General features: G+C 40.8%; 1 protein-coding gene across 4 annotated transcripts in view; it reads left to right on the top strand.

Annotated features, from left to right (window-relative positions):
* Window positions 1-13,454, top strand: part of LOC126295106 (coiled-coil domain-containing protein 50) — a 156,053-nt gene extending 142,599 nt beyond the window's left edge. For 3 of the 4 annotated variants that reach the window (XM_049987363.1, XM_049987362.1, XM_049987360.1), the window contains 3 exons: window positions 2,247-2,455; window positions 8,995-9,143; window positions 12,340-13,454. In XM_049987363.1, the coding sequence (XP_049843320.1) occupies window positions 2,247-2,455; window positions 8,995-9,143; window positions 12,340-12,485 (504 nt within the window). In that variant the 3' untranslated portion in view covers window positions 12,486-13,454. Of the gene's footprint in view, window positions 1-2,246; window positions 2,472-8,994; window positions 9,144-12,339 lie in introns of those variants that run through there. The other variant, XM_049987361.1, reaches the window with a different exon arrangement.
* The last annotated feature ends 783 nt before the right edge of the window (window positions 13,455-14,237 follow it).

The raw sequence follows: 14,237 nt of genomic DNA, 5'->3' as shown, positions 1-14,237 counted from the left end.
AGATACAGGGGAATGGAGGATCAGATACAACCAAGAGCTTTAGGAACTATACCAGCAGCCCAACATAGCAGGAGCTGTCAAAGCTGAACAATTGCAGTGGGCCGGCCGTGTGGCCCGGATGGAGGATCAGAGATGGCCGAGGACACTCCTGGATTTCACACCTACAGGGAAGAGACCGCCAGGGAGACGCAAGAAGTGTTGGAGGCATGGACTCCATGAAGATTTAATCAAAGTGTCAATAGATGTGGACGGATGGCAGATAGCAGCAATGGACAGAACACAATGGAGGAGGAAACTTGTAGGTGCGTGCGGTCCACTGGGCCTGATCACATAGTATTAGTAGTAAATGAGGGCAAAAATGATCAGATTATCACAGTGAACACTCAGAAACAAATGCAGAATGACCCACTTCCAACTACATGCAGCCAGTAGGAGAATAAATTTTGGTGGAGTCAGCAGGTAATAGAGCTATGGAAGTACTGTGATGTGTTAACAATGTCAAAGAATAGAGGATACTGCAGTCATGTTAAGCTTCAGACAACAGATACTATTAAATGCTCTTGTTGTTTTATAGTATGTCTTGGAAGTATGAGGTAATCAGTGCTAGACTGAACTGAAAAGTGATATTTTATGTTCCCTCCGGGACCGATGACTGTAGCAGCAATCTGGTCCCTTCAATCCCACACACCAACCAACCATAATTCCTCAAAGACAGAGAGAAATGGTTAAAATGTAGGTGTGAGTTCAGGGATGGGGTTAAAAACTGAGAGGAAAAATTGGTTATAGGTAACAGGTCTGAGTAGTTGTAATATCTATGCAGAGATGGAAACGTGACAGGCATAGGCTGGTGAGGGAAAGTTGCATCCAGTGTCATCGAATGGAAGAGCTTGCCAAATTGTTTGAAGAGACTGAGGACGGAACCTTGGTACTTATCGTTTGTGGTCTGATTTTCTTGCCACTGACTGTATTTATCAACTGAAAGATGTTTTTCAAAAGTACCATTCAGGAAATGTAAGATTGTTTTATATTTGCAAATTAAACTATTGCTGCTGAAATTAGAGCAAGTTCCACAGGTTTGTCAGTACTTCAAAGAGAGAGACACAAAATGCTTAAAGTTATGGGGCTGGAGATTTAGGAATTTTCCAAGTGCAACCATTGCAGAAATTCAAAGAAAGTACTGGCTGCTGCATTGAGAATGAGAAGGGTGAGGCTTGCACTAAAATGCAGATAAACACTAGGCTAGTGACTTTCCATGGCATTTGACAAAAAAATATATATATGTTCAGTTTCATTAATCAATTTAAGAAAACACCGCAAATATTTACTAGAGCATATGTGCAATGCTAATTGACTGCCTGTTTACTATGTGGTGGTGGTGGTTGGTGGAAGAATAGTGACACTACAGAAGACTGCTTTAGCAAACACACAATGGAAACCACTGACCATTCTCAATGTAATTTCTCCTTACATTATTACAATGTAGACAAAAATAAATGGCTTATGTTTTTGCAATAGGACTGGGAAGTTTTTAGGCAAACACTTCATATCAATAAAACTATTTCTAACTTTGATTAGTCAGAATATGGTAAAAATAACTCTCTAAAGGAGTGTAAAAAATGCTGTCTTTCAGTCAAGTAAGTAAACCAATGAGCATATGAAAACCATAAAATATAAAATTCAAAGATGAACCACAGAAGTATGTTGTTGAACTTCAGGTTGCCCCTGTAATTATTTAGGTATACAACAAAATGGCCTCGTATCTGGGACTTAGTTGCTTTGGGGAATTAATGGTCTGTTAGACAAGCTGATGGCTGCTAGTGTGTGCTTACTCACCTCAGCATTTGTTTCTACAGTGTGTTCTGCCATTCTAAAAACAGGTTCACCTGTCAATTCAGTTTTAACAATGAGTGCTATAACTTTTTCATTCACCTTAATTTGGAAATTATGTGAAACGTTTTTAGAGTAGCAATTTCCAAATGCTTCTCTCAAAATAAGTTTTCAGGATAAATACGATGTAAGGTGGAACCAAATACAAAGCATAATGTCTCCTTTCTTCTAAAGTGAATTCTGATCAGTTGGGATAAGTAAGAAAAGATAATCCTTTGCTAAATTCAAATTTTTACAAAGTAGTTAAATTTTCCATAAAAGAAGTTGCCGTAAACGAATATAGAGTTGCACTTAACTTCTGTACATGTGGTAAAATACTGTAGGATTCAGACTCTTATGCTCTTATTCCTATTTTACAGGAGCGAGCGAAGGCCCGCCGTGCAAAAGAGCGGGCTCGGCAACGTGCGGCCTTGAAGAGGCAACAGCAGCTGGCCGCAGAGGCGGATGCGATCCTGCCCGCCCCGCCAACCCCGCTTTCTCCTTCGCCGCCTCCGGTGCCTGCCGTCCGTCCTACGGACCTAGACGTGTCTCCAGTCTACAGGCACCCCGGGACACGCTCAGACTCGGGGTGAGCTGTCTTTCAGGTACTCAGATGTGTGCATGTTTCGGATGTCGGTTTCCAGTAGTGTCCAGTCGGTTACTGGTCTTGTACTTTTGGCAATGTGTTTGATAACTGAAGAACTTACACAGTAGTATGTGAACAGTGGCCGAATTTGTAAACTTTGCACTTCTGCGGTATTGCGCTAACCTGGGTATGCTCAGTTGGAATCTGTCTCGTATAGACAATTCCTGTACTTACCAGTCCCAAATAAAATGATTCCGGTATTGCACCCCTTTTGGTCAGGTTGTAAGATGTAATACATGTGATGGTATACTGTAAAACATAACCATACAAATGTGAGCAATTGGCAACAGTGTTGCCCAAGGTGTAGTGGAAAACCTTATAATGGCTTTCATGATTCCTAAAAAAATTCCCGTTCGCCAGTAAATAATCGCCTTCTACATTATACATCTGCTGCTGGCCAGGTCTGTCTGCAACATAAGCATCACTATAGTCTTCTGCCCCCCCCCCCCTCTCTCTCTCTCTCTCTCTCTCTCTCTCTCTCTCTCTCTCTCTCTCTCTCTCTCTCTCTCTCTCTGAATGGTCAGATTTCTGTCTAAGACTGCATTGCTGCCACTGGTCTGCACTGACTCAGCAGATTGCATTGTCAACGAAACGTCATTTTAGGAGGAAAAAGTATGTGTGCAAAATCTATCCTGGCCGAAAATTTGTTCCATAATTTTGATGGTTCCAACTTGACTTTCTGAATATGCAGCTTCCTAATTCCATTGCACACCAGCTGTCACTCATTCTGCCGTGCTGCAGCTGCCTAATGACAGAGTATAAAGTACAGCACAGTGGAGTGACAATCAGAACATTCATTGGCCGGGGTGTTGAAGATGGGAGAAGAGAAGGGGCAGTGAGACGCATGTGTGCCAAGCATTTGAAAATCCTGTTAAGTCACATGTTACTCTGTGACAGATAAACAGATAAGAAATTACGGTGTGGACCATAGTTAGCCTCATGAACATACGCATTGAGTATTTTACCCTTAACTTGATAGTTGTGGTCTCTCGGATCACGTGAAAATTTTCCAACTCGCTCTTAATGGACAGTTGCAATGGAATACTTCTATACCCCCCCTCCCCTACTGTCCGTAAATTGCCAAGCCTACAAATGTTTTGTTGTCGGTCGCATTATCGCCTGCTGTGTTTATTGTTGACACTTAATTTAATAGGTGTAAGTCACCTAGACCAAGCATCATGAACTACGTATCTGTTTCCTTTAGTATGGTTCCAAATACGCCATATGATAGAAAGTATCGAGACACCTGGCTGTAAATGTCTTAAGTTCGTGACACCCTCAATCGGTAATGCTGGAATTCAATATGGTGTTTGCCCACCCTTAACCTTAATGACAGCTCCCAGTCTCTCAGGCATACGTTAAGTCAGGTGTTGGAAGGTTCGTAGGGGAATGGCAGCCCGTTCTTCAGAGTGCTGCTCTGAGGAGAGGTATCGATGTCGGTCGGTAAGGCCTGGCCTGAAGTTGGTGTTCCGAAACATCCTAAAGGTGTTCTGTTGGATTCAGGTCAGGACTCTATGCAGGACAGTCCATTACAGGGATGTTATTGTTGTGTAACTACTCCGCCAGTGGCCATGCATTATGAACAGGTGCTTGATTGTGTTGAAAGATGAAGTCGCCATTCCAGAATTGCTCTTCAACAGTGGAAAGAGAGGTGGTGCTTAAATAAATAAACCAGGCCTGTGCTGTGATAGTGCCATGCAAAACAAGAGGTGCAAGACACCTCCATGTAAACTCTACCACACCGTAACACCCTGGCCTCCAAATTGTACTGTTGGCACTGCACATGGTGGCAGATGACATTCGCTTGGCATTCACCATACCCACACCCTGCCATTGAATTGCCATACTGTATACTGTGATTAGTCATTCCACACAACATTTTCAAACTATTCAGTTCTCCAATATTTATACTCATTCCATCAAGCGAGGCATTGTTTGGCATTTACTGATGGGATGTGTGGTGTCTCAGTAGCCTCTCCACCATGAAATCAGTTTTATCACGTCCCACCTAGCCGTCATAGTACTTACAGTGCATTGTGATGGAGTTTGGTATTCCTATGTGATGGTCTGAATAGATGTCTGCCTATTACAAAATGACCCCCCTCAACTATCGACAGTTTCCTGTGAGTCAACAGACAATATCGACCTGTTAGCTTTTATGCTATACGTGTCCCTTCAGGTTTCTACTTCGCTATCACATCAGAAAAAATGGACCTAGGGATGTTTAGGAATGTGGAAATCTAGTGTACAGACAAAAGATGCTAGTGAACCGAATCACCTGGCCCCATTCTGCTCTCACGATGTCTAATGATTGTCCAGGTCTCTCATGGCAATAGGTGGCAGCACAATGCACCTGATATGATAAACATACATTTTGGGATGTCTGGATACTTTTGATCACATAGTATTGCTCAAAATGTGTTGGCATGAATGTGTTACTTTTAACTTTACTGAGTTTGATGAAATTGTTAGTCTGTCTATGAAGGAAGTGTCAGTGATATAGATAAAGAAATAGACTGTTATATTGACCAATGATCACAGTACTGCTAACAACGAAGTGCAGGGAAGTTGTGATAGAGATCTGTCCATTTCTTCAATGAAATTCTTAGTGTCTGTTTAAATAAAATGTGTTCTGAGTAGTGATAAGAAAATGTAGTTCCCAGCAATGGATGTAAATTTGAGTGACTTTCTTTTTGTACCTATCAGCTGGAATTTTTATGTGCAAATTTAAATGTTGGAGTTTAGTTTTATTTGGAAATTTATTTGCTACAGAGATTGTAAAATTTTTGAGAATGTAAAATTCATAACTCTGACGTCTATTTATGTGTACTATTTAAAAGAACCACACACAATTATTTGCTTCTGTGTGATAAATAGTAAAATGCTGCAGGCTTTGTTTAGTGCAATAAAATAAACAAGAAGCACCTAAACAATATGTAACTGAGGGTAAAAATAAATGATATACAGCATAAATTAAACATTTCAAATGATTTTTGCCTTAAATCTCAGTTTAAACATTTTAACAGTGACAAAGACTAAACAAACAAAGGAGCTAAACTTAAATATTCACGTCACTCACTCACTCACTCACTCACTCACTCACTCACTCACTCACTCACTCACTCACTCACTCACTCACTCACTCACTCACTCACTCACTCACTCACTCACTCACTCACTCACTCACTCACTCACTCACTCACTCACTCACTCACTCACTCACTCACTCACTCACTCACTCCCCACTCCCACTCACTCACTCACTCACTACTGATGCTGGCTGAAATAAACGAAACAGTGGAATGTTGGGAGAGTCCACTTGAAGGGAAATAACCCAGGCAGGCACAAGTGGATAACAATCATACAGCTCTGCGGAGAAACTTTTTGAACAACGTGTAGTTGGAGTTAGATGCATGGGATGCTACATTTTGGAAATTGATGGGAATTCAGTATTCAGAGATCGTCAGTGTCGAAATACCAAATTTTTGGCATTACCTTTCGCCACAGCCAATTCAGTGGCAGAGGTCATTCACTCAATGACAGGCATCAACAATGTTTGTGTAGAGGTGTCTGTGCTAACAGGTAAGCAACACTGTGTGATATAACTGCGGAAATCAATGTGGGGCTGAGAATGAAATTTGGCACTAACGGGCTGCAGTAGCAGACGAATCCTGCAAGTGCCTTTGCTAATAGCACATTGCCTGCAGCGCCTCTCCTGGAAGGTGGTTTGGGGATTTCATAGGGATGAACTAAAAGGTTACCAAGGTTAGGAGGATGGCGGAAAGACACTCTTGGAGTGGGGAGGATTCGGTGAAGGATAGATCTCATTTCAGGGCACGATTTGAAGAAGTCATATCCCTGCTGGAGAGCCACATTCAGTCTGATTCAGTCCCGGAAAGTATCCTGTCGCAAGTGGGACACTTTTGGGGTTCTTCTGTGAGAGGTTCTGGGTTTGAGGGGATGAGGAAGTGGCTCTGGTTGTTTGCTTCTGTACCAGATTAGGAGGGTAGTTGCGTGATGCGAAAGCTGTTTTCAGGTTGTTGGTGTAATTGTTCAGGGATTCTGGACTGGAGGGAAGGGACCGTTTGATATGGAATGGGTGGTAGCAGAGAGTATGAGTATAGGACAGTAAATCTTTGACGAGGGCTGCTTGGTTGAATCCGGGAGTGGGGCTGAAGGTGAGGCCTTTGGATGGGACAGAGGTTTCGGATTTAAAGAGAGGTTTGGAGGAAAGATTAACTACTGAATTACAGTGATGTGGTTCTAGATTGTTTAGAATTTTGAGGTTTTGGGGGGAGTGGAGCTGGAAGTGGGAGATTGAGTAGATGGGAGAGACTGGGTCTATGTGCAATGAGAGGAGGTTGAGGTTTGCTGGAAAGGTTGTGGAGGGCGAGTGAGTTGCCTTTCTGGAGATAGGAAACCAGGTGATTGGGTAGTTATTTTGAGGTGGAGGGTGGCATGCTGTTGTAATTTGCGGTTGGCCTGTACGAGGGTGCTCTGAACAGCCGGTGTGGATGTGGGAGAGGAAAGAGTGAGGACTTTTATTAAGGATAGGAGTTGACGGGTGTGTTCATTGGCTTAGTTGATGTGTAGGTGAAGGATTAGGTGGCTGAGGGCAATGAATTGTTCAGTTTGGAACTGGTATAGGGACTAACGGAAAGAAGGGTTACAGCCAGAGATGGGAACTTTGTGTGATGCCTTTGGGGGTGATGCCAAATGTCAGACAAGCCTGAGTAAATAAACTATGGGAGCGTAATATGGCTAGGACGAAAGTATGTTAGTGAAGGGAATATAAATAAAACTTATTGGGGCTGTTGTGTGAATGCTGCAAGGGTGACATAGCATTAGGTGTAAAGTGTAACATGAGGCTTAAATAAAAATGAAAATAAAATTATATGGGGAGAGATGAAGAACTAGAAAGCAACTGGAGATCTGGTGTGAAAAAAGTTGAAAAGGTGTTTGTTAAAGCTGAGCTATGTTGATCCTGTGGTGAACTTGGGTTGGTAAACAACGATGTGCACAAAGGTTAGGTGGTTGTGTTGCCGCCAAAACACATTAAAGGGTGGAGAAATTTAGGAAAATTGCGAAAAAAAACTGTGTGTAAATATATTAAAAGGAGTGGTTTTGTGGTGGCAGATTATGAAAATGAGGCTAACAATTGTCTGACAAAGAAATAATGTTAAAACCTGTGGGAGCAGCTAAAAAATGATCGGTGATGTGGAATAAATGGAAATGGAAATATAGCGAAAGTTATTAGAACTAGCTGAAATTGTTGTTTAATAGGTGAAAGGAACTGTTTGTGAACTGGGAACGGTGGATTTTTTGGAAGTAAGTTACGTATTATTGTGTGTGTGTGTGTGTGTGTGTGTGTGTGTGTGTGTGTGTGTGTGTAAGTGAAACTACTTGCACAAACAAAAAGAGAAAGATGACAGAAAATATTTGGAAATGCAACAGTGACAATAACAAACATAATTGTTGTTCAAATTAATGATATGAATATAATAGAGGGAAACATTGCACGTGGGGAAAATTATATCTAAAAACAAAGATGATGTAACATACCAAACGAAAGCGCTGGCATGTTGATACACACAGACATACACACACAATTCAAGCTTTCCCAACAAACGGTTTCTTCATCAGGAAAGAGGGAAGGAGAGGGAAAGATGAAAGGATGTGGGTTTTAAGGGAGGGGGGGGGGGGAGATAGAAGGAATCTCCTTTCGTCTTTACCTCTCCTTCCCTCTTTCCTGAAGAAGCAACCGTCGGTTGCGAAAGCTAGATATTTTGTGTGATTGTTTGTGTGTGTTTTATTTATTGTGCCTTTCTACCGGCGCTTTCCCGCTTGGTAAGTCTTGGAATCTTTGTTTTTAATATATTTTCTCATATGGAAGTTTCTTTCTATTTTATTTACATCAAATAGAATTAAACATGAGAATACAGGTTGACACTAATAGTTTTCTTCTTACTGACCATTCCGATTTTCACCAAGACTATTTTCCATCCTAATTTATAATTTACAAATTCTGCCAGTGTCCTGAAATAGACGGACAACTCAGTTTCATTAACAGCTCACAACATCGTCCAGAGTATATATTACATAACATGGATTCCATTGACAACGGCCACTGGAAAAGTTTTTGATTTCAGCTTTTTGGTTTGCTCAGTTTCTGCTTACAGTACTTCATTGTTGAACATTGTGTGTGTTCTGTATTGCCATTGTGTTGAAATAACAAAATTCTTGTTCAGTTTTTGTTCAGTTAGACCTCACTTGACCTAGGCGATTTTGTTGACAGTATGCTATTGATTGATGGTATAGATTAACATGCCTTTGGTGATGAACCTACTTGTGTATTAAAAACATGTGAAAATAGAATGTATGTGTTTAATTTTAAGTTCTGTATTTTCTGAAAAACACGTACTTGTCAGGCTGTGCTCGAGATAGGTTGTGCCAAAAGACAATTTTTTTTTTTTTTCCTCTAGGTTGCAAGCTGGCTACCAGTATCCAGCTGAGGAGGAAGAAGAGCCACATGGTTACAGAGGCTCTCCGAATTCTATGTCCCCTACAAACATAGCAGCAGCCATTGATCCGACCTACAGAAGAGGGTCTGCACACTCACCGTCCCTTATAGGTGATTCCAGAACAAGAAATTAGTTGTTTAAATTTGCAATAATACATTTCAGTTTGCAATAATACATTTCAGTATTTAAGATATCTTTGTGGCAGATTAAAATTTGTGGCACTTGTACATACTATAAAATTGGTTTCTTAGAAAGGTCTTATGATTTGACAAAATTTGGAAAATCTATTTTAAAAAGGTGCTTTATTTTGGCTTGCAAGGGAGATGACCTCCTGGAGGAGGTCAGAATTGTGTGTTAATGGCATGATTTTGAAAACCTTAGGGTTGTATGTTAGGCCCAACCATCGCAATGGAAACTAAATGAAGGGCAAAGACACAAAAGATTGACACCTTCAAACGCATATGAAGGGTCTTCATTGTTCTTAGATTACAATAGGATAGTGCATAGTGTGTTCCTGCCATGCAGTGTCATATGGTCGATAATGAATACTATAGTCTGATAATGAACAATGGCGATTATTCGTGCAGCTAAAGACATGGCTGGGGACCTCATTATTGCCAGTTCCAAGCACAGTTACAGTAAGTGCACCCGCTTGAAGAAAGTGTGTATTCTGTAATTTCTCTCAATTGCTTGTGCAGAATTTGTCCATTACCACCAGTCAACCTTCAAAACTTGCACAAATGGAATAAAAATTTGCGAAATAACTCAATAGGATTGCGTTTAATGAGCACACTGCCTATGAAATGCACAGCAGAGTGCAAAGAACAAAGTTGAACACTCATTGACTGTCTCAGAATGTGTGATGCTGATGCGCAGAACGAGGCTAAACTCAACTGCCATCATATGTGACTCCAGCTATGGCTGTTAGTTTTATGCTATCTGTGTGAAGCAATCCACAGAAAACAAACAGAATTGTACACAACCATTTGGGGAAAACTGCACCATAATAATGTTACCACTAAAATCTTGATGCGTGCTTACGTGGCGAAAAAGTCATGTTGCCTTGGCCACCATATTTGCCAGACATGACATCCTGTGACTTCTTTGTAAGCCTGAAGCTGAAGGGAAGTGTGAGAGGACATTGCTGTGCTGCTGTGGTGGTGGTGGTGATATCAAAACAGAATAGCTGAGTGACAGAACACTGTAATGAAAAGTGAGTTCTGGAAGTGCTTCAGAGCTGGCAAGAGTGTGTGGCACATGATGGAGATTATTTTGAAGGAGACAGTTGTTGATAAATACATTCTTTAAGGAGAATAAGAATTACCATTACTTACTGATCACACCTTGCATAGTACAGGGTGATTAAAAAAGAATACCACAACTTTAAAAATGTGTATTTAATGAAAGAAACATAATATAACCTTCTGTTATACATCATTACAAAGAGTATTTAAAAAGGTTTTTTCACTCGAAAACAAGTTCAGAGATGTTCAATATGGCCCCCTCCAGACACTCGAGCAATATCAACCCAATACTCCAACTCGTTCCACACACTGTAGCATATCAGGCGTAACAGTTTGGATAGCTGCTGTTATTTCTCGTTTCAAATCAGTGGTGGCTGGGAGAGGTGGCCGAAACACCATATCCTTAACATACCCCCATAAGAAAAGATCGCAGGGGGTAAGATCAGGGCTTGTTGGAGGCCAGTGATGAAGTGCTCTGTCACGGGCTGCCTGGCGGCCGATCCATCGCCTCGGGTAGTTGACGTTCAGGTAGTTACGGACAGATAAGTGCCAATGTGGTGGCGCTCCATCCTGCTGAAATATGAATTGTTGTGCTTCTTGTTCGAGCTGAGGGAACAGCCAATTCTCTAACATCTCCAGATACTGTAGTCCAGTTACAGTAGCACCTTCGAAGAAAAAGGGACCAAAAACTTTATTGGCTGAAATGGCACAGAAAACGTTCACCTTAGGCGAGTCATGTTCATACGGAGTTGTTTCCCGCGGATTCTCAGTGCCCCATATACAGACATTGTGACGGTTGACTTTCCTGTTAGTGTGGAAAGTTGCTTCATCACTAAACACAATCTTTGAAACAGAAAGATTCATCTGTTTCCATTTGAGCAAGGATAAAATCACAGAAATCGAGTCTTTTAATCTTATCAGCTGCAGACAGTGCTTGAACCAATTTCAGACGATAATGTTTCATAACTAACCTTTATCGTAGGACTCTCCATACAGTTGATTGTGGAATTTTGCAGCTCTCTGCTAGCTCTGCGAGTCGATTTTCCTGGGCTGCGAACAAATGCTTGCTGGATGCGTGCTACATTCTCATCACTTGTTCTCGTCTGTCCAGAACTTTTCCCTTTGCACAAACACCCATTCTCTGTAAACTGTTTATGCCAACGTTTAATACACCACCTGTCAGGAGGTTTAACACCACACTTCGTTCGAAATGCACTCTGAACAACTGTCGTCGGTTCACTCCTGCCGTACTCAATAACACAAAAAGCTTTCTGTTGAGCGGTCGCCATCTTAGCACCAACTGACGCTGACGCCTAGTCAACAGTGCCTCAAGCGAACAAATGTACAACTAAATGAAACACTATAGCTCCCTTAATTCGCTGACAGATAGTGCTTAGCTCTGCCTTTTGTTGTTGCAGAGTTTAAAATTCCTAAAGTTGTGGTATTCTTTTTGAATTACCCTGTATATTTAAGGGTTTCGGATATTGTTGCCAACTGGTGAATGCTGTTGCCATATATTGAAGTGTGTGTGTGTGTGTGTGTTTGTTTGTTTGTTTGTTTGTGTGTGTGTTTGTGTGTGTGTGTTTGTGTGTGTGTGTTTGTGTGTGTGTGTTTGTGTGTGTGTGTTTGTGTGTGTGTGTTTGTGTGTGTGTGTTTGTGTGTGTGTGTTTGTGTGTGTGTGTTTGTGTGTGTGTGTTTGTGTGTGTGTGTTTGTGTGTGTGTGTGTTTGTGTGTGTGTGTGTTTGTGTGTGTGTGTGTTTGTGTGTGTGTGTGTTTGTGTGTGTGTGTGTTTGTGTGTGTGTGTGTTTGTGTGTGTGTGTGTTTGTGTGTGTGTGTGTTTGTGTGTGTGTGTGTTTGTGTGTGTGTGTGTTTGTGTGTGTGTGTGTTTGAGTGAGTGTGTGTTTGAGTGAGTGTGTGTTTGAGTGAGTGTGTGTTTGAGTGAGTGTGTGTTTGAGTGAGTGTGTGTTTGAGTGAGTGTGTGTTTGAGTGAGTGTGTGTTTGAGTGAGTGTGTGTGAGAGAGAGTGAGTGACACTGTACATGATACTCTTGGTTGTCGTACAGAGTGCGTAGACCTGGAATCGCCGCCCAGTCCTGCCCTGCCGTACATGCCGATCCAGGGACAACGCCGTTGCCCTCCCCAGCCGGACAAACGAGCCAGCCGCAAGGAACAGCAAGCTGGGAAGCGAGATGCTTGCCGCCAGCAGTAACTGGAGAACATATTGTATGATCCAAAATTTCCTTGAGCAAATTAATAATCTGAAGGCTTCTTCTGATGTGTGCACAGTTTCCTAAGTGCGAAAAAGGAGCCTTCAGAAAGTGACAATTAGTGCAACATCCCTAGAGTTTATTTTTTGTTGTCACGTAGTGCACTGCAAAAGCATTCCTCTTTCTCTCCACAGAGTTAACTTAGACTAAATAAAGCAGCTATTTATTTTATTGTGGCGGTATAAAACATGATTTCATAGTGTAGTGTTTCCCATAAAAGATCTGAGGGACCTAAAGTATTGGTTTACCTTTGTTTTAATAAAACTAAAGGATTCAGGATCGGAACATTACTTTCAGGTTGGGTTGACAATTAGTACATTTTTGCTTCAGAAAAATGTTTCAAATACAGGTTACACGGTATTAATAAATAGCTATAATTGGGAATAACACTGAACTTATGACTCTTGTTCTCACTGGGTGAGATTAGTTACATGCTAGCTGTTCCAGCCATATATTCTGTTTCAGAATCTTGTATCGTATAATCACTCTACATTGTTTAATTTTTAGTAAATGTACTTACTGTGTGTGTGTGTGTGTGTGTCTGTCACGTGTGGATATTTATTGTAATGTAGCTTTCACTCAAACTGGCTTAATTTTGTGTAAAGATAATATTACTTAATGAAGCTTTTAATCAGTAAGTGTTCGTGTTGCTTGTCACATTTGTAGCCAGTGACTGGTGTCAATTTCATGTAGTGTATCAGTCCTCAGGAATTTTGAAAATGAAAAGTAAATAGTTTAAAAAATTATTCGTAAGTATTTTTGTAATTCTAGAGTTTGTGGGTGCGTGTATGTGCTCCACACATAAACGTGAATTGTTACTGTAGATATTTATGTATGTAAATTGGAAATGTTTATTTTATTTATCCTGACTTTTTTACAAACTATAAAGGATGAAAATTGTCAATGTGAAATTCTAGTTGATTTAACTCTGCCCTTAAATTTCATCTCTGCTCACTTCTTTCCTGCTTATGACACCTTGAGGGTTTTAATTTGTTGCACATGCATAATCACTAACAGCAAATTTTAAAAGGATATCGCAAACAGAACCTAAAATAGTAGCAAGATTAAGTTACTAGTGTTATGGTGTACATCTGCCCTGACAAGATGCATTAGGGACAGAGACTGGAAAACTAGGTAGATTATTTCAGCTGCTAAGTAGTGCAAGTTGGTATGCCTTTGGCACTTTAAGTGGAAAATAACTTTTTCACCTGAGCTTGTGACCGACAGCTGTAAGACAGGCCCGTGTGTTCTTGTAACCCACTGTGCAAGGTAGTACTTAGTGTCGCCGGATAATGGAAGATATTGTGAATTTTATTCCTAGCTTCTGGTTGTCGTCATTGGTCACAATTCGATGACCCCATTACAGGTCCCACCCCAATATTAACCAGGATGATGGATAATGAGAATTCAAGCTGCCAAAATGAAATCACTGTAAGGCCTATAGAAGAAAAAATTTTTCATTAAATATTTTTCAGCATATATATTGTCAACAAAAGCAAAAAAGGATAATGGAATGTAGTTGAATTAAATCTGATACTGCTGAGGGAAATGACTCACAAAGCAGCAAGAGTTTTGATATTTGTGCAGCAGAATATCTGACCATATAGTGGAGATACAAAAGTAGGCTGGCCTTATCAAGAAAAACATTTCTGAAGAGGAAAATATGTTACTACCAAGTGTAGATTCACGTTTCT

Source organism: Schistocerca gregaria, chromosome 11, assembly GCF_023897955.1.
Source record: "Schistocerca gregaria isolate iqSchGreg1 chromosome 11, iqSchGreg1.2, whole genome shotgun sequence".
In the NCBI taxonomy this organism is placed as follows: Eukaryota; Metazoa; Arthropoda; class Insecta; order Orthoptera; family Acrididae; genus Schistocerca; species Schistocerca gregaria.
Note: the sequence above shows the minus strand (reverse complement) of the source record. Positions and strands in the feature narration are given on the sequence as shown.